The sequence below is a fragment of the Triticum dicoccoides genome, chromosome 6B, assembly GCF_002162155.2.
Source record: "Triticum dicoccoides isolate Atlit2015 ecotype Zavitan chromosome 6B, WEW_v2.0, whole genome shotgun sequence".
Lineage (NCBI taxonomy): Eukaryota > Viridiplantae > Streptophyta > Magnoliopsida > Poales > Poaceae > Triticum > Triticum dicoccoides.
This window is the reverse complement of record NC_041391.1, coordinates 184,893,210-184,912,583: the sequence shown is the minus strand read 5'-3', so window position 1 is coordinate 184,912,583 and position 19,374 is coordinate 184,893,210. Positions and strand designations below refer to the sequence as shown.

Below are 19,374 nucleotides of genomic sequence, written 5' to 3'. Positions count from 1 at the left end.
TTTTGAGCATCACGGAGCATATGAGATGTTCGAAGAGCTGAAACTAGTTTTCCAAGCTCATGCCCGGGTTGAGAGATATGATGTCTCCGACAAGTTCTACAGTTGTAAGATGGAGGAAAACAGTTCTGTCAGTGAGCACATCCTGAAGATGTCTGGGTTGCACAACCGTATGACCCAGCTGAACATTAACCTCCCAGATGAGGCGGTCATTGACAGAATCCTCCAGTCGCTCCCACCAAGCTACAAGAGCTTTGTGATGAACTACAACATGCAGGGGATGGAAAAGACCATTCCTGAAGTGTTCTCGATGCTGAAGTCAGCAGAGGCTGAAATCAAGAAAGAACATCAAGTGTTGATGGTCAATAAGACCACTAAGTTCAAGAAGGGCAAGGGTAAGAAGAACTTCAAGAAGGACGGCAAAGATGTTGCCGCGCCTGGTAAGCCTGTTGCCGGGAAGAAGTCAAAGAATGGACCCAAGCCTGAGACTGAGTGCTTTTATTGCAAGGGGAAGGGTCACTGGAAGCGGAACTGCCCCAAATACTTAGCAGATAAGAAGGCCGGCAACACCAAAGGTATATTTGATATACATGTGATTGATGTGTACCTTACCAGTACTCGTAGTAACTCCTGGGTATTTGATACCGGTGCCGTTGCTCATATTTGTAACTCACAGCAGGAGCTGCGGAATAAACGAAGACTGGCGAAGGACGAGGTGACGATGCGCGTCGGGAATGGTTCCAGAGTCGATGTGATCGCCGTCGGCACGCTGCCTCTACATTTACCTACGGGATTAGTTTTGAACCTTAATAATTGTTATTTAGTGCCAAGTTTGAGCATGAACATTGTATCTGGATCTCGTTTAATACGAGATGGCTACTCATTTAAGTCTGAGAATAATGGTTGTTCGATTTATATGAGAGATATGTTTTATGGTCATGCTCCGATGGTCAATGGTTTATTCCTAATGAATCTCGAGCGTATTATTACACATGTTCATAGTGTAGATGCCAAAAGATGTAAAGTTGATAACAATAGTCCCACATATTTGTGGCACTGCCGCCTTGGTCACATTGGTGTCAAGCGCATGAAGAAGCTCCATGCTGATGGACTTTTGGAGTCTCTTGATTATGAATCGTTTGACACATGCGAACCATGCCTCTTGGGCAAAATGACCAAGACTCCGTTCTCCGGAACAATGGAGCGAGCAACCAACTTGTTGGAAATCATACATACCGATGTGTGCGGTCCAATGAGCGTTGAGGCTCGCGGAGGATATCGTTATGTTCTCACTCTCACTGATGACTTGAGTAGATATGGGTATGTCTACTTAATGAAACACAAGTCTGAGACCTTTGAAAAGTTCAAGGAATTTCAGAATGAGGTAGAGAATCAATGTGACCGAAAGATAAAATTCTTACGATCAAATCGTGGAGGAGAATACTTAAGTCACGAATTTGGTACACACTTAAGGAAATGTTGAATCGTTTCACAACTCACGCCGCCTGGAACACCTCAGCGAAACGGTGTGTCCGAACGTCGTAATCGCACTCTATTGGATATGGTGCGGTCTATGATGTCTCTTACCGATTTACCGCTATCATTTTGGGGATACGCTCTAGAGACAGCTACATTCACTTTAAATAGGGCACCGTCTAAATCTGTTGAGACGACACCGTATGAATTATGGTTTGGAAAGAAACCTAAGCTGTCGTTTCTAAAAGTTTGGGGATGCGATGCTTATGTCAAGAAACTTCAACCTGAAAAGCTCGAACCCAAGTCGGAAAAATGCGTATTCATAGGATACCCTAAGGAAACTGTCGGGTATACCTTCTACTTAAGATCCGAAGGCAAGATCTTTGTTGCCAAGAACGGATGCTTTCTGGAAAAAGAGTTTCTCTCGAAAGAAGTAAGTGGGAGGAAAGTAGAACTCGATGAAGTACTACCTCTTGAACGGGAAAGTGGCGCAGCGCAGGAAACCATTCCTGTGATGCCCACACCAACTGAAGAGGAAAACAATAATGATGATCAAGGTACTTCGGATCAAGTTACTACTGAACTTCGTAGGTCCACAAGGACACGTTCCGCACCAGAGTGGTACGGCAACCCTGTCCTGGAAATCATGTTGTTAGACAACAATGAACCTTCGAACTATGAAGAAGCGATGGCGGGCCCGGATTCCAACAAATGGCTTGAAGCCATGAAATCCGAGATAGAATCCATGTATGAAAACAAAGTATGGACTTTGACAGACTTGCCCGATGATCGGCGAGCGATAGAAAACAAATGGATTTTTAAGAAGAAGACGGACGCGGATGGAAATGTTACCATCTATAAGGCTCGACTTGTCGCTAAGGGTTATCGACAAGTTCAAGGGATTGACTACAACGAGACTTTCTCTCTCGTAGCGAAGCTGAAGTCCGTCCGAATCATGTTAGCAATTGCCGCATACTATGATTATGAGATATGGCAGATGGACGTCAAAACGGCATTCCTTAACGGACATCTTAAGGAAGAGCTGTATATGATGCAGCCGGAAGGTTTTGTCGATCCTCGAAACGCTAACAAAGTATGCAAGCTCCAGCGATCCATTTATGGACTGGTGCAAGCATCTCGGAGTTGGAACATTCGCTTTGATGAGATGATCAAAGCGTTTGGGTTTATGCAGACTTATGGAGAAGCCTGCGTTTACAAGAAAGTGAGTGGGAGCTCTGTAGCATTTCTCATATTATATGTAGATGACATACTCTTGATGGGAAATGATATAGAATTTCTGGACAGCATTAAGGCCTACTTGAATAAGTGTTTTTCAATGAAGGACCTTGGAGAAGCTGCTTACATATTAGGCATCAAGATCTATAGAGATAGATCGAGACGCCTCATAGGTCTTTCACAAAGCACATACCTTGATAAGATTTTGAAGAGGTTCAAAATGGATCAGTCCAAGAAGGGGTTCTTGCCTATGTTACAAGGTGTGAGACTGAGCTCGGCTCAGTCACCGACCACGGCAAAATATAAAGAAGAGATGAGTGTCATCCCCTATGCTTCAGCCATAGGATCTATTATGTATGCCATGCTGTGTACCAGACCCGATGTAAACCTTGCCGTAAGTTTGGTAGCAAGATACCAAAGTAATCCCGGCAAGGAACACTGGACAGCGGTCAAGAATATCCTGAAGTACCTGAAAAGGACGAAGGACATGTTTCTCGTTTATGGAGGAGACGAAGAGCTCGTCGTAAAGGGTTACGTCGATGCTAGCTTCGACTCAGATCTGGATGACTCTAAGTCACAAACCGGATACGTGTATATGTTGAATGGTGGAGCAGTAAGCTGGTGCAGCTGCAAGCAGAGCGTCGTGGCGGGATCTTCGTGTGAAGCGGAGTACATGGCAGCCTCGGAGGCAGCGCATGAAGCGATTTGGGTGAAGGAGTTCAGCACCGACCTAGGAGTCATACCCAATGCGTCGGGGCCGATCAAACTCTTCTGTGACAACACTGGAGCTATTGCCCTCGCAAAGGAGCCCAGGTTTCACAAGAAGACCAGGCACATCAAGCGTCGTTTCAACTCCATCCGTGAAAACGTTCAAGATGGAGACATAGAGATTTGCAAAGTGCACACGGATCTGAATGTCGCAGATCCGTTGACTAAACCTCTCTCGCGTGCAAAACATGATCAACACCAGAACTCTATGGGTGTTCGATTCATCACAATGTAACTAGATTGGTGACTCTAGTGCAAGTGGGAGACTGTTGGAAATATGCCCTAGAGGCAATAATAAAAATATTATTATATTTCAATGTTCATGATAAATGTCTTTTATTCATGCTATAACTGTATTATGCGGAAATCGTAATACACGTGTGAATACTTAGACCACAATATGTCCCTGGTGAGCCTCTAGTTGACTAGCTCGTTGTGATCAACAGATAGTCATGGTTTCCTGACTATGGACATTGGATGTCGTTGATAACGGGATCACATCATTAGGAGAATGATGTGATGGACAAGACCCAATCTTAAGCATAGCATAAAAGATCGTGTAGTTCGTTTGCTAGAGCTTTGCCAATGTCAAGTATCTCTTCCTTAGACCATGAGATCGTGTAACTCCCGGATACCGTAGGAGTGCCTTGGGTGTATCAAACGTCACAACGTAACTGGGTGACTATAAAGGTGCATTACATGTATCTCCGAAAGTAGCTGTTGGGTTGACACGGATCGAGATTGGGATTTGTCACTCCGTATGACGGAGAGGTATCTCTGGGCCCACTCGGTAATGCATCATCATAATGAGCTCAATGTGACCAAGGTGTTGGACACGGGATCATGCATTACGGTACGAGTAAAGTGACTTGCCGGTAACGAGACTGAACAAGGTATTGGGATACCGACGATCGAGTCTCGGGCAAGTAATGTACCGATTGACAAAGGGAATTGTATACAGGGTTTGATCGAATCCTCGACATAGTGGTTCATCCGATGACAACATCGAGGAGCATGTGGGAGCCATCACGGGTATCCAGATCCCGCTGTTGGTTATTGACCTGAGAGCGTCTCGGTCATGTCTGCATGTCTCCCGAACCCGTAGGGTCTACACACTTAAGCTTCGGTGACGTTAGGGTTATTAGGAAGACTAGTATGTGACTACCGAATGTTGTTTGGAGTCCCGGATGGGATCCCGGACGTCACGAGGAGCTCCGGAAGGGTCCGGAGGTAAAGATTTATATATGGGAAGTTGTCAAACGGACACCGGGAAGTTTCGGGGTCATACCGGTATTGTACCGGGGCCACCGGAAGGGTTCCGGGGGTCCATCGGGAGGGGCCACCCCTCCCGGGGGGCCACATGGGCTGCATGGGGCAGGGAGCCAGCCCCTGGTGGGCTGGGCGCACCCCCTCCCTTGGGCCCTTGCGCCTAGGGTTGAGGGGGGGAACCCTAGAGGGGGCGCCCCCTTGGCTTGGGGGGCAAGCCACCCTCTCCCCCTCTCCCCTTGGCCGCCGCCCCCCCTAGATGGGTTCTAGAGGGGCCGGCCCCCTTCTCCCTTCCCCCTATAAATAGAGGGGTGAGGGGAGGGCAGCCGCACCACCCTCCAAGGCGCAGCCCTCCCCTCCCCAACACCTCTCCTCCTCCGTTGTGTGCTTGGCGAAGCCCAGTCGGAGTACTGCCTCTCCACCATCACCACGCCGTCGTGCTGCCGGTGGAGCTGTCTTCCTCAACCTCTCCTTCCCCCTTGCTGGATCAAGAAGGAGGAGACGTCTCCCGTCCCGTACGTGTGTTGAACGCGGAGGTGCTGTCCGTTCAGCACTTGGACATCGGTGATCCGAATCACGTTCGAGTACGACTCCATCATCACCATCTCCTTGGCTAGCTTCCGCTCGTGATCTACAAGTGGTATGTAGATGCAAACTCTCTCCCTTGACTCGTTGCTTAGATGAACTCATAGATGGATCTTGGTGAAACCGTAGGAAAAATTTTAATTTTCTGCAACGTTCCCCAACAGACATCAGCACTATGTCAGCAGGTCAACGGGGCTATTCCAGGTCAAACCTGACGTGTGGGGTCCACACATCAGTGACACATGTACTAATCCCGGTCAAACCCAGCGCTGACTGGGGTTTGACCAGGTGTAGGGCCCACATTCAGTGTCATTTGGGGGCTTAGCTGGCAGGGTTAGCACCTAATAGCATCCACGTCGACAGTCACCGGAGTTTCGCCGGCGACGACCTAAACTGCAGCGGCAACTCGCCGGACTTGAGCTGCGGGCGACGGATGAATGCGCGAAGGCCACCAGGGGGTAGCCCGCGCTCGACCGTGTCTAGCAGAGCCATCGGAAGGCCTCGGAGTCACCGGAGATGACGAAGGCGAGCACAAAGGTGGCGGCCGGAGCTCGGGCGAGCTCGGGTTCGAGGCCACAGCGGCCTTGGCGATGCGGGGTTAACACCTACGGTGTCTACGCGGTGCAGCGAGAACGTTGGACGCATGCCCGGGACCGAATGGTCACCGGAGCATCATCGACGGCGAGCTTTGGCGGCGGCGCTTGTCGGGTGAGAGAGGCACGACGGCTACGGCATGCTAGAGAGAAAACGGAGAGGGGGAGGATAATCAGGGGCTTATGGCGGTTCCAATAGGCTTCGAAGCGGCTCGGGGAAGGCCGGAGCTGAGCGTGGCGGCGAGGCCGATCTCGCTGTCGGGAGGTTGAAGACGAGCCCGGTGAGGACGTTCGGGGGCTTCTGGCGGGGCGTGGCTCGGTGAGGGGGTCGAGGACGAAGTGGCGGAGCTCGCAGGCATGGCGAGGGGTCGAGGGGGAGACGGTGGCCGCGGCAGCAGCAAGCGGCGGCGACGGCAGCGTTCGGTGGCGCGAGAGAGAGATCCAGGAAGGGGGAAGGGGTCGAGAGAGAGCAGAGAGCGAGGGGAGAGACAGAGGGGGCTGCGGGGCGTATCCAGACGCGTCGGGGGCGCCTCGGTGGCAAGCAGGAGGTGGCCAGGGCGGCGTCGCCGCTCGCCACCGAGCTGCTTCGGGGCGAGGGGGAGGAAGACGACAGAAGGGTGGCCTGGTGGGCTGGGCCGGCCACTTGGGCCGCCAGGTGGGCTTCACAGGTAAGTTAGGTAGGTTCCTTTCTCTCTCTCTCATATTTAGTTTCTGTTTTCTATTATTTTGTAACTTTAGGGCTTTTCTAAAAATACCTAGATCCTTTCAAAAATCACTAAACTGCACATGCCCACTGTATAGAATATATCCAACATGGAACATTTCAGTTTAGGAATATTTGGGCATTTAAAATATTTTATAGAATTTAAATGTCCAAATTCAAATACTTATGATTTAATTCAGTGACCTTAGGATGACCTAGAAAATTGTGCACCATTTTTGTCAGAGGTTTAAGACCAAGGCAAAGATGATGAACATTTTAGAAGGGCATTTCAGGTTCATTGAAAATGATTTTATGTTGAACCTATTTGATTTGATCTGGTGCTAGGGTTTGATCAGTCCCCATTTCAAGTTTAAAAGAAATTTAAACATGATGCAACACATGACTAGCTAGCTCAGAGCAAATCAGAAGCTAGGGATGTGACACTCTTGAAAACGAAAAAAATATGTTTTTTTCCGCGAGAGGCACATTCATGCCTCTTTCGGAAGGGAAAAAACCGTGCTCCCGTTTTGGTTTTTTCGTCTGATTTTTTCGGAAAAAGACTCGTCAAAATCTATCAACATAAGATCTAATTTAGAAGAGCTCCACTCGAGGAATCCAACAGTGAAAACAGTTCAAGATTTGGCTGTACGGTTTAAGAGGTAAAACATTTGAATAAATAGATCTATAAAAAAACTTCAAGATTGCGACAAGTGCCACACTGACCACTTATCGGAAAGTGGGAGTGACGTTTGCAAGGACTGCTCTTTAATTAGTTTTTTTAGAAATGAGTGCTCTTTAATTAGTGATTTCCATCTCTCTTTTTTTAGGGGAAACATGCAATGCTTTATTGATCAATGGAACGGTTTACAAGAATAAGCAGAGTATCAAAGGGTTGTAGAAGCCAAACATGGCGCTCTTCACCCAAATGCAAAGCACGTCTAGCTAAACTATGCACCTCTGTATTGGAGCAACGTCCTTCATGAACAAAAGAGATAGCCTGAAAGTCACCACAATCGGTTTTTATTTCTCTAACGATTGGGCCAGTGGTACCATGAGTTCCTGAGTTGATGTCGTTGATGGCGGAGAGACAGTCCGAGGCCGCTGTGTGTATATGGGTTCTTCGGCTGTGGAGTGATTCCCACCTCTTTTTTTGAGCTGCTGTATCCTTTATTAGAAGTTCAAAAACATAGGGATACAGATAATTTCGGGCACGATGCTAAGCCACACGTGGCGCCCGGGACTTAGAGAAGCCGCTGCCTTCGCCAAGGCATGGGCTTCTCCATTGTACTTTCTATTTTCATGTATGAACTCTACATCATGGAATTGCCGCCTTTGATATTTGATGTCCTGCAGGATGGAGTGGTAGTTGCACGGAGCTTCAGCTTGTATATTCAACACCGCTTCCAGACAATCTGATGCAACACAAAATGATTGAATATGCAAATCTGCTGCAAGTGAGAGAGCCTCACTACAAGCCTGTGCCTCAAGGATGGTAGGGTCAGATCGGCCCTCATAGATGACTGCCGAGGCGCCTAGGTACTTTCCTCGTTTGTCCCTACATACCACAGCTGAGGCCGCTCTATCTCCAATCTTGGAGAACCCGGAATCAACATTCATTTTAGCGTCATGAAGCTCGGGTGGGAGCCAACAGAACCGATTCGGAACCTCGTGATCTCCATCTGTTGCATGCAGGTCCCTGGACATTACATGCAGGTCCTTTGGCCTTGATTTTCTGTCTGGTAGCATCTCGAGTTCAGCTAAAAACTTCTTGATGAAAGTGTGGGTGCTTAGTGGACTCTGAAATTGGTTGTCGTGTATAGCCCGACGTCTCGCCCACTAGATGGCCCACATGGTGACCAGCACTTGATCTAGGTCCGCCGAAGGTAGCGTGTCAACAAGCCATAACATCCATAGCTTAGCATCCGTCTCCCTATTTGAGATGATTGTTTCCAACAGATCCTCTTCGGTGAGGGCCCAGACACACCGGGCCATGCTGCAATCAAAGAGAGAATGACGCCAGGTGTCGACTGCTGCGTGACAGATCGAACATTCCGCCGAGACAGTCATGCTTCGATGCTTCCGTACCTCTCCTGTAGGAATAGAACTCTTCGCCAAACGCCAGGAAAAAACACGCACTTTTGAGGGAACAGCAGCGCCCCAAAGTGTAGACCAGGACCTGCGGTCTGAATCCACACTCGAGTGACCCTCGTTGTTTTCCAGCCAGTCCGTGCGTTGCTGTTTTGTTGCGGATAGGAGCTTGTATGCTGACCTGACAGTGAATATTCCCTTCCGTTCATAATGCCATGCCCAGAAGTCTTCCTGTACACGCGAGCTTAGCGGGATATTGCAGATTGCTTCCTTGTCCATCATGTAAAAGTGAGTCTCAAGCTTGTCCATATCCCAAGATGATGTGATCGGGTTAATGAGTTCAGATACCATTTGAGGGGGGTTCGGCGTTTTGGGGCATACTGGTCGGAGTTTGAAGTCTCGCGGTATCCAGTTATCACTCCAGATGTTGGTATGTTCACCGGATCCAATTCGTTTAACTAGTCCCAGTCGTAAGGTGTCTCTTCCTTCCACCAGGGAGTGCCAAACCTGTGAGGGGTTCTTACCCAGTCCAGCTTCAAGGATTGATGAGGTAGGGTAATAAACTGCTTTAAGAATCCGGGCACTCAGAGAGGTTGGCTCCTGGAGAAGACACCAAGCTTGCCTTGCAAGCAAGGCTAGGTTGAAGAGCTCGATGTCGCGAAACCCCATTCCTCCCATGAACTTCGGCTGTGTCATGACTTCCCATGATACCCAAGCGATCTTTCTTTCTCCGTTTTTTGATCCCCACCAAAACTTCCTCAAAATGCCATTGATGTGCTGGCATAAGCCTCTAGGGAGTTTGAAACACGCCATAGAGTATGTAGGAATTGCTTGGGCCACCGATTTGATGAGCACCTCCTTCCCTCCAACCGAAAGTGCTTTCTCCATCCAGCCCTGCACTTGCTTCCAAATCCTGTCCTTGAGGTATTTAAACGATCCCTCCTTGGCTCTCCCTACATCGGCAGGAAGGCCCAGATATTTTTCAGACAACTTCTCATTTTGAACTTGAAGTATTTGCTTTACCTCTCGAGGTTTCTGAACATCCCTTGCTGAAGAATATGGAGGATTTCTCCTTGTTAATTCGTTGTCCCGATGCTGCACAGTATTTCTGGAGGAGGGAATCCACTCTGCTTGCCATCTCTGGAGTAGCATTAAAGAATAAAAGACTGTCATCTGCAAAAAGCAAGTGATTTACCTCAGGTGCACCAGGTGCAACCGTGATGCCATTTACAATCTCGTCCGGTTGTGTGGATTTCAGAAGGCAAGAAAGTCCTTCAGCAGCCAATAAAAACAGATATGGGGATATAGGGCACCCCTGCCGGAGTCCTCTGGAAGGCTGAAACTCCTCCTGCTTGTCACTGTTAAAGATGACTGAAAACGAGACCGATGTGACACACCTCATCACTTTTTGTGTAAAAAGCGGGCTGATTCCCAGTTTGAGCATAACTCTCTCCAAATAATTCCACTCTAGCCTATCGTAGGCCTTCATCATATCAAGTTTTAACGCGCAATACTTGTTGCCCTTCAACTTCCTGGTTTTCATGAAGTGGAGACACTCATAGGCAGATATGAAGTTGTCTGTAATAAGACGTCCTGAAACAAATGCAGATTGTTCTACGGAGATGATGTGAGGGAGAATGAGCTTGAGCCGATTTGCCAAAGCCTTGGAAGCAATCTTGTAGACCACGTTGCAGAGGCTTATCGGTCGAAACTGTGCTAAATTTTTTGGACTAGCAATCTTGGGTATTAAAACAATGAATGTTTTGTTGATCTCCTCCGGGGAATCCTCTCCTTGAAGAACTCTGAGCACGATCGCAGTAACCTCATCACCACACAACTCCCAGCGTCGTTGAAAAAAGTGTGCAGGGAAGCCGTCGGGCCCTGGGGCCTTGGTCGGGAACATCTGAAAAAGAGCCGTTTTCACCTCGGCATTGCTGTATGGTGCGGTAAGTGATGCGTTCATAGAAGCATCCACCCGTGAGGGTATATGTGACAAAGCCTCCTCGATGCCTATTGTATCCTCCGAGGTGTACATATTGCTATAGAACGCTGTAGCCATCTCCGCCATCTCATATTCGTCCGTGCATGCCGAACCATCTGGACGTTGTAGCTCAACGATCTTGTTTTTGGCCTTCCGAGCACTTGCTTTACGGTGAAAAATTAGTGTTGTTGTCTCCTTCCGCAAGCCATTGGATTCGCGCCCTCTGGCGCCACATAATCTCCTCCCTTAGGCACAACTCTACCATACGAGCTTCCACTCTTCCCTCTTCGCTCGATGGTTCCATTCGGTTGGGGAGCGAGCGTAGCTCCTCGAGCTACTTACATAGACGGCGAAGTTCTGCCCTCACCGCATCGAAGGTAGTTCGCCCCCAGCTCTGTAGCTCGTTCGCCACCGATGCTAGCTTGCCGGAAAGTTCCTTTACAGTATTAGCTCGGCCTGTAGCATTCCAAGCTTCAGATAGTATGTCGCCAAACCGCGTGTCCCTCTCCCACATGCATTCATAGCGAAAGCGCTTTTGGTTGGCCCGCACACTGGTGTTAGCTAGATCAGTCTCCAAAAGGATTGGGCAGTGGTCAGACTTGGCCGCCGTGAGATGTTCAAGGGAAGCAAACGGGAAGAGGCCCGACCAGCATGGTGTAGCCAAGGCTCTGTCCAAACGAACGTGACAGAAGTGACCACCGGCAACCTTCTTCTCCCAAGTCCAGTCTAACCCTCGGTATCCCAGATCCGCTAGACCACATATGTCCACCGCTTCTCTGAATGCATCAATTTGTGAGATGTCCCGCTCACGAGGACCATGTTGCTCTTCTGGCCGCAAGATCTCGTTGAAATCACCTATGCACAGCCACGGGAGAGTGCTCTCACCCCGCAAACGCTTCATAGTATCCCATGTCTTGTATCGTAGGCTTCTAGTGGCCTCTCCATAAAAACAAGTTAGCCTCCATTGCTCTTTCCCTGGTTCCTTGACCCATGCATCAACATGATACTCGGAATAATTCTTTATTGCAACTTCAAAAGAGTTTTTCCAAAAGATACAAAGGCCGCCACTGCGGCCCGTGCTACCAACTCCAAAACTGAAATCATAACCTAACATAGTCCGGAGACCTTCAACATGACTTTTTTGCAATTGAGTTTCAACTAAACATAAGATAGCAGGCGAACTAATCTCCACGAGATCGCGGAGTTCACGAACTGTTGCAGGATCGCCTATCCCATGACAGTTCCAGCATAAGAGTTTCATTGGGCCTGGCGGCGCCCCAGATCGGAGCCCGCCAACAATGTCGAATTGTTTGTTTTCTGTTTCGTTGGTGATGATGCTTTCTTCGCCTTCTTTGCATCTCTAGGCGATACATACTGTGGGGGTGGTGGAGGGACAGCTAGCATAGCCCATCCTGCAGCGCCCGGGTCTTTCTGGTTCATCTCTGAACTTCCTCCATTAGTTTGCTGAATTTGGCCTGGCGCGTTGCTAGACACAGAGAAGTTCAGGTTTCTTCGGGCTCCCATTGCTGCAAGTTCCTTTTGCTCTGAACTGACTGGTTTCAAGGGGCTGGTAACTTCTTCATCTTCCGCTGCTGCACCTGAGTTCAGCCCTGCTTCCTGAGATGTGCGTTTACGTATTGGGGATGATTGGCAGGGTGGTGGGGCGCCCCGGCTTGTTCTTCCTCTGCCTCGGCCTCCAAAACGGCCCCCTCGAGCTGCTCGGCCGCCACCCAACTGCTCCTGAGCTACTTCCCTCTGTTGTGCCAGCATCCAACTGCCCCATTGCTTATCCTTTGCCTCCCAAACTCCATCTCCACACTCCTCATGGTTGTGGCCCATGAAACCACAAACTTGGCAAAAATAGGGGATTTTTTCATATTTGACAGGGAGGAATCTCCTTCCCTCGCCCACTACGTTCAACGGAGTCACCCTCGTGAGGGGTTTATTCACCAGGATTCTAGCACGGACCCGAACATAATCACCCTCATAGAAGAGCCTAGGCGATAGCTGAGTCTCCTTGACCCGGCCGATCCGTCGAGCAAGTTGATCAACCACCTTAATCTTGCGATAAAGTTCAGGTATATTATGGATCTGGGCCCAGACATACAGGCCATCGAAGACAAAGGAAGATGGTTCTTGCTTGCCATCATAATCTTCAATGAGCATCCCCATCCCTCTGAACAGCCAGGGTCCTCCATGAACCACTTTCTTCCAATCTCCAAGGCAAAACATCTGAAAGATGTACAGGTTCTCCCCAGCTTCTCTATATGTTGGCACTTGTGCAAGCCCCCAGATGGACTTCATGGTCTCAAACATCGAAGATGAACTGAATTGACGAGTTGTGTTTACCTTCCCGATCGCCAGCCATCGTGCATCTGCCTCATACTTCTTTGTATCTTCCTCTCCCACGGTCACATCATCCAATTCATCGTCCTTGAGATCGAGGTGCTGCAGCATCTCCTCCAGTTTCTTGCCCGACCACCCCGCCGAAGAAGATCCTGCTTCGGTCGCCATCGGGGTGGAAACCACGGTTTGCGTGCCGCCACAGGACGGAAACAAGGGTGGCCGATCCTCCCCTCCGCTTCCTCACGCGGGCGGGATCAACAGAGGTCGCACCGGCGTGAGATCCGGGCGGGAAAAACTCTAGACGGCGGAGGCGGCGCCGCCAGAGGCGAAAACCCTAAACGAGAGGGTAGAAGATTGACAGGTTCTGAGAGAGAGTTTTTCCCACCTCTTAAGCTCCTTGCATCTGTGCTCTGGCCCATGCACGACACAACAAGAAAACAGAGCGGCCCACCGACAAGTTTAGCTCATCAGCCCGCCTGATTTTAGACTGTTTGGGGCCTGTCTTGGCACGGCTCTAGGCGGGCCACGTGCCGGCACGACCCGATTGTATACGTGCTGGGCTAGGCCCACCACGGGCCGGGCACGCGGGCTATCGGCCAGCACGCCTGGACCGGCCATTTGGCCTGGTTTGGCGGTGCACACCCCCCGGCCGCGCCCTTTCTGCAGGGAAACTCCCTCAAAAAATGCAGGGAAACTCTACAGTTCTTTACCCAGTGGATCCAGAGAGACAGACTAGTGGGTCCTACCTGAGCACTCTCCTTCCGCGGCAGTGGAAGTCGGAATTCCGTGTAAGGCCATGGCCTCCGAGCAATCACCACTCGCCGCCGCCGCCGCCGCCTGCTCCCACCACCGTAATCGATCTCGGCGACGATCTCCTCCGCGAAATCTTCCTCCGCCTCCCCTCCCTCCCGAGCCTCGTCCGTGCCGCCCTCAGCTGCCGCACCTTCCTCAACGCCGTCCGCTCGTCCCCCGTCTTCCGCCGCAGCTTCCGCGCGGCCCACCCACCCCCTCTCCTCGGCTTCTTCTTCGACCCCGACGGCCCCGCCATCCCTGCCTTCGCCCCCGTCCGCCGCCGCTCCGACCCTGACAGCGCAGCCGCCGTCCGCGGCGCCGATTTCTTCTTCACCCGCCTCCCCGACGACGACAACGCCTCCCCTGGGTGGCTCGTATGCGACTGCCAGGGAGGCCACGTGCTCCTCTGCAACAGAAGGACGGGACAGTTCGCCGCCTACAACCCCCTCACAGGGGCCCTGGATCTCATCCCTCCGACGCCCAACGAGTTCTTCGACGACGGCCACGGCCTTACCTCGCACCTCGATTGCTTCATCCTCGCCTCCGAAGAGGGCGACGGGCCGTTCCGCCTTGTCACTATCTGTCACGACGAGTCGCGGGTGCGCGCCTCCGTCTTCTCGTCAGATAGCAGGGAGTGGCGGATCCTCCCGTGGTCTGAGGCTGTGGAGCCACTGCCTGAAGACGAACACTGGCTTAAAGTTGGCACGATGGTGAATGGGTCCATCTATTGGATACAAGCAAATGAAGCCGGCTTGCTCGTGCTGAACACCGCAACGCTACAATTCTCTCAGATGGATCTGCCACCCTTCTTGGAAGGAAAAACTCACCTTGTGTGGCCTGGCATGGCCAAGGACGGGAGGCTTTGTATCGTTTGCCCAGTTGATTTTGGTATCCATGTTTGGTTCTGGCGAGCCGATGAGAAAGGCTTCGAGAGATGGATGCTAGACAAGAAGTTTCAGTTAGAGTTAAAGTCGATTGTTGAGGCCACTGGGCGTTCACTAGAAGATGTTGAGCTGCATATTGTGGATACTGTCGATGGGTTTGTGTACTTCTCTACCGGTGAAACGTTCCATAATGTTCACGCTCCTTCGTGGTTCCTGTCTTTGTGCATGGAGACGGCGAAGCTGGACAAGCTCTTTGAGAAGAGATGTGACAGCCATGTCCGGCCCTACATCATGGCATGGCCTCCCTCTTTGGTAAATAACAAGTTGTGCCCTCTACTTGAAGGAGAAGGTGCTTGATGGAATTCTGGCAAGGTATCATAACGTTTCGTTCTATCGTCCACTGTATGTATTGTTCAAGTACTGATATTTTGAAGATGAGAAAGAGAAGTCCATTGTTATCTTAGACTGTGTTAGACACATGCAAACTGGGCTATCTGCATTTATAGCTTTCGTCGAATACTTGCTTGTGTTTACTATCATTAGGTGTTTTTTTGCCATTCATGCCCAAAGACCTGCATTAGAACTAACAACTAAGTTTAGCTGTAGTGCATGTGTGGCAATACCCTACAGCTCTATAGTCTATATGTCTGGTTGCATTTCTGAACTTGTTCAACTATTACATTCCACTACTGTCTTTGAGACAGAGATTCCACTACTATATTGTTACAGCTATCATTTTGATTTGATTTTTCGTTTTGTTGCCAGTTGGACTGATTTTGGTTTGGACTGTCTCAACTCCCTAGCTAAGTACCCGATTGTTTGTTTTGCTTTCCCTTTAATTCTCCTTATTATATGAAATGAGATCCACATCTATCTACTAGGAACACAGAACTTTCCATTTTAACCATTTTTAGGCATGCTTCGATACTATTCATTGTTAAATCGAGTATATTGGTGCAAAGGATGAACCATTCCTGAACTAATGTGCTTTTTTTTTCTGTTTTAAGAAGGTCTTTGTTTTATAAAACTGGGATCAGTATACTGCATCTTTTGGAAGATTGTTGCAACTACAACAGCATGGATTAAAAGGGAAGGTCAGACTGTAGTTTAAGTGTAGTTTATTGTTTATATGTGATATACCTCCGCGGCGCTTTTATTTAACAGGATTAAAATCTCTTTGAAACTGGTGAATAAACTATTGCTCCTTGGGCACCCTGGCCCTGTTTTGTGCCCTCCAATTCCTGTTTTACACTTTTAGGCTAGGAGGAGGAAGATGCAAGTAGATGGGCACTGAACAAAACTGGTGTTCTTCCAGCTCAGTCAATGTTTGTGCCTCTGGAAAGTAGTTAGGTTTAATTGGCCACATAAGAAGAACCTTTGGTTTGTTAGAGCACCACTAAAAGTAGAACCTGTTTCTGGCTTGCTGTTAGGAAAATAATCCTAACTAAAAACAATTTGGTTAAAAGGGTTGTGTTGGTGGTACTAAATGAATGTTTTGTAGCAATGCAGAGACTGTGGATCGTCTCTTCTTGGCCTGTGCCGTGTCTCTAAAGACAATTTGGTTAAAAGGGTTGTGTTGGTGGTACTAAATGAATGTTTTGTAGCAATGCAGAAACTGTGGATAATCTTTTCTTGGCCTGTGCCGTGTCTCTCTTTTGTTTGGGGGCGGGGACTTAGAGAAATGTGTTGCTGGTTTGGCTATGTCCCCATGAGGCTTCTCTGATATTAGTGGCTGGATCCTTCGTTTTCATGGTAAAGATAGACATTTGGTAGTTGTGGGCTTTGCGTTGTAATCTGTTCTACTCCGTATATGGAAGACTAGGAACAAAAACATCTTTTGATCATGTTTACTCGCATGATCCAACAAATGTGGATAACTCATTTGTTGTATTGGTGTGGCAAGCAGACACAAGGCAGGCGGTAGCAGCAGCACAGCGTCTGAGATCAGCAAACAGGCGTCTGGAGTTGGTTAAACCATGAGGTGATGTTCTTCCAAGGCTGTCAATGATCTGAGTAATAGCAGCGCTGTAGTTACGAACTGTTCTGTAACCTGTCGGTACTAACCTTTCTGGTTGTTGCGATCCTTCTAGCTTTTGTTAGGGTAGGTACTAGAGTATATGCATGGATGCGGTTTGCGCTTTGTTGTTTCGTCGGCCTTCTTTTTAAAATTGAACCTGGATGTTAACCTGGATGTTTGTCTTGTACTCTTGTTGGTTTCGTCGATGTTTGTTCTCTTATCGGGTTTCGTTCCGAAACTTTAGTCCTTTACCCAGGATAAAAAGGTCTATCGTCAGTGGTAAATATGGCCTCGACGGATCTCATGGTATCTTCGCAGCCCGGATGTTTGCAGGCATATTGCAGATTTGTACTCTAGTAACCATTCTTCATGAATTGTACTATTATAGTTCTTGTAGGATCTTTGAGATAGGTTTGACCGAAGAATGTGCTATGCTTTCTGATTTTAGCAAGTTTTGATTTGTTTCAGGGTGTTATATTAGTTTTTTTAGGGTTTGGGTTTTTTTCTTATTTCAAAGTGTAACATAATATTCTGCTGTGGACAATTTGTTTGTGTTTATTTTGTTGGTTGAAATTGTCCTCAAGGTTCAGTATGACGGTCCTGGTGCCCTGTGTCTGGTCGGGCCTTGTTGGCTAAAGATTGGGCAAGGCGAGTTTATGTCGTTGCGGTCGTAGGCCGGTTGGTGAGGACTGTGGAGTGAGGACGGTCACTTTTGTGTAATGTCTTGGCTTCTTATTGCGTTGCTCGTATTGTAGATCGTGTAAAACGTTGGTCGTCCCCGCCGTAATAACATTTTCTTCTCCATGGAAATGAAATGCTTCCGGGCGCTTTTAGACGTGCTCAAGCAAAAGATGATGAAGAGGAAGCATATAGGATCTGGGAATAATAACCTGCAAGTTCCCAAATGGTGTCAACTGTCAGTGCGGTCACCGCTGCAGTACTCGCCATCTTGCATTTTCGCGAGGAAATACCTGCCATCTGACTTGTACTACAGCATGACGACGATTTCAGTTCATTAGCAGTAGTACTACTCTGTACGCTATGTCCATTTGATTTCGGTACTACCGGCAATTCAGTTTAGCAAGTGATGTAGTAGTACTGTCACCATTTCATTGGCCCAAACGCCATCGCCAGCTCGATGGAGCTCATGGATCTCTCACCGATTTGAGATCCAGATGATAAATCAAGGAGGTCGACACAACACAAGCATAGTACGATCTGTAGTACAACAACGCTGGTCAGTTCCCCACGGCAGTACAGCCGGCGCCATCGCCAGGCTCTCGCCTCGTACTACTCCTTACTACAAATAATGGGGATCTCCCGGTCTCAAAAACTAAGCCATGATTCCTGCTTGCGTCTACGGAAGCTAAGCTAGCCAGATGCAACGAGATACTACTACTGGGGAAGACGAAGAGGAGGAAGAGACGCAAAGGTGCCATTGAGTGCAGCGTTGATGAACCGTCCGGCCTCCTCCGAGGCCGGAGCGGTTCACCGGCGCTGCACACAGTGACGCCTCTGCTTTCTCTGGCGAAACAATCACCATTGGCACAGGCATTCATCAGCTACTTGTGCATGCTCATGTGCCGACGGAGGCATGAAGCGGAGAAGAGGAGCTCAGTTGGGCCCCCAGCAGACGAGGTGGTGCGCCTTTCGCAGCTTCGCGTCCTCCGCGGACAAAGGCACCGGCCGGGGAGCGGCGGCCGCGGTGGCCTCGGAGAGCGAGGCGGACAGGGCGCGGACTCTGGGCGCGGCGGCGGCGTGGCGGTAGAGCGAGCGGAGCGGGTAGCCCCAGCAGCACAGGCCCGCCTGGTCCTTGAGCGCCTCCACGGCGCCCACGCTCGCCGCCACCACCAGCGACGGCGCCTTCCTGCTCGCCGCCGACGCCATCGCAGCCCCTAGCTCCTCCCCTCGATCGCTTTCTTTCTCTCGATCTCTCGATCTCTCCTTCTGCACCGCACCTGGTTTACTGCTCAAGTGGCTCGTCTTGTCGGTGATCTCTGCGGGGAGATCATTTTTATACGCGATCGGGGACGCGAAACAGGCGGCGAAACGGAGGAGCGGCCTAGGGGGAAACGGGGAGCGGGCTGCTGGTTTTGGACGGCGCGTCCGATGAAACGGGGCGGCGGACGAGACGTGGCGGTACAAGAAAGTTTTTTTTTGAGGGTATGGTACAAGAAAGTTGACAAACGTAGATTAGTGGCTGGAGCTGATTCATTCTGTCAAACCGGGGGCTGTTAGCTCTAAGACTCGCGGAGGCGGATTCACCGTCCTCCCTAGCCACGTCACGCTCTCCTCGCTAAAAGTACTACCCCTGGGCCATAAACATAAATTAAGAAAATATCAAGAATCAATATTCATGCAAAAAGGAAACACGCCTTGTAGAACACAAATTAAGAAAATTCCAAGAATCAATATTGATGCAAATTGTAAAAGTTGGCTATCTATTAGATTCTCTATCGATATTTGAAATGACAAAGTACAAGATCGTCCAAGACTACCGAAAGATAGTATAGATACAAAGTCATATATACCTCACATACTACATACCTGAAAAAAATACCTCACATACTACAGATGACACCGTCCGTGGCCTCCTGGCTGACCAGCGACCGCATACCTGACCGGCCATCCAGCATCGCGGC

The 19,374-nt window shown here is 49.4% G+C and overlaps 2 protein-coding genes across 2 annotated transcripts; one reads left to right on the top strand and one right to left on the bottom strand.

The window, feature by feature from the left end:
* The first annotated feature begins 13,722 nt into the window (after positions 1 to 13,722).
* On the top strand, positions 13,723 to 16,489 carry LOC119321020. Its single transcript, XM_037594880.1, has 2 exons — positions 13,723 to 15,087; positions 15,726 to 16,489. Exon 1 carries the CDS (start codon positions 13,723 to 13,725, stop codon positions 15,070 to 15,072), a length of 1,350 nt encoding a protein of 449 aa, XP_037450777.1. The 3' UTR covers positions 15,073 to 15,087; positions 15,726 to 16,489.
* Positions 16,490 to 17,817: 1,328 nt separating this feature from the next.
* On the bottom strand, positions 17,818 to 19,095 carry LOC119324194. Its single transcript, XM_037597958.1, has one exon. It carries the CDS (start codon positions 18,617 to 18,619, stop codon positions 18,347 to 18,349), a length of 273 nt encoding a protein of 90 aa, XP_037453855.1. The 5' UTR covers positions 18,620 to 19,095; the 3' UTR covers positions 17,818 to 18,346.
* Positions 19,096 to 19,374: the final 279 nt, after the last annotated feature.

What these genes read in the sequence shown, in the direction of transcription:
- LOC119321020 (XM_037594880.1), top strand. Translation starts at nt 13,723, where the DNA reads ATGCAGGGAAACTCTACAGTTCTTTACCCAGTGGATCCAGAGAGACAG.
- LOC119324194 (XM_037597958.1), bottom strand. Translation starts at nt 18,619, where the DNA reads ATGGCGTCGGCGGCGAGCAGGAAGGCGCCGTCGCTGGTGGTGGCGGCG.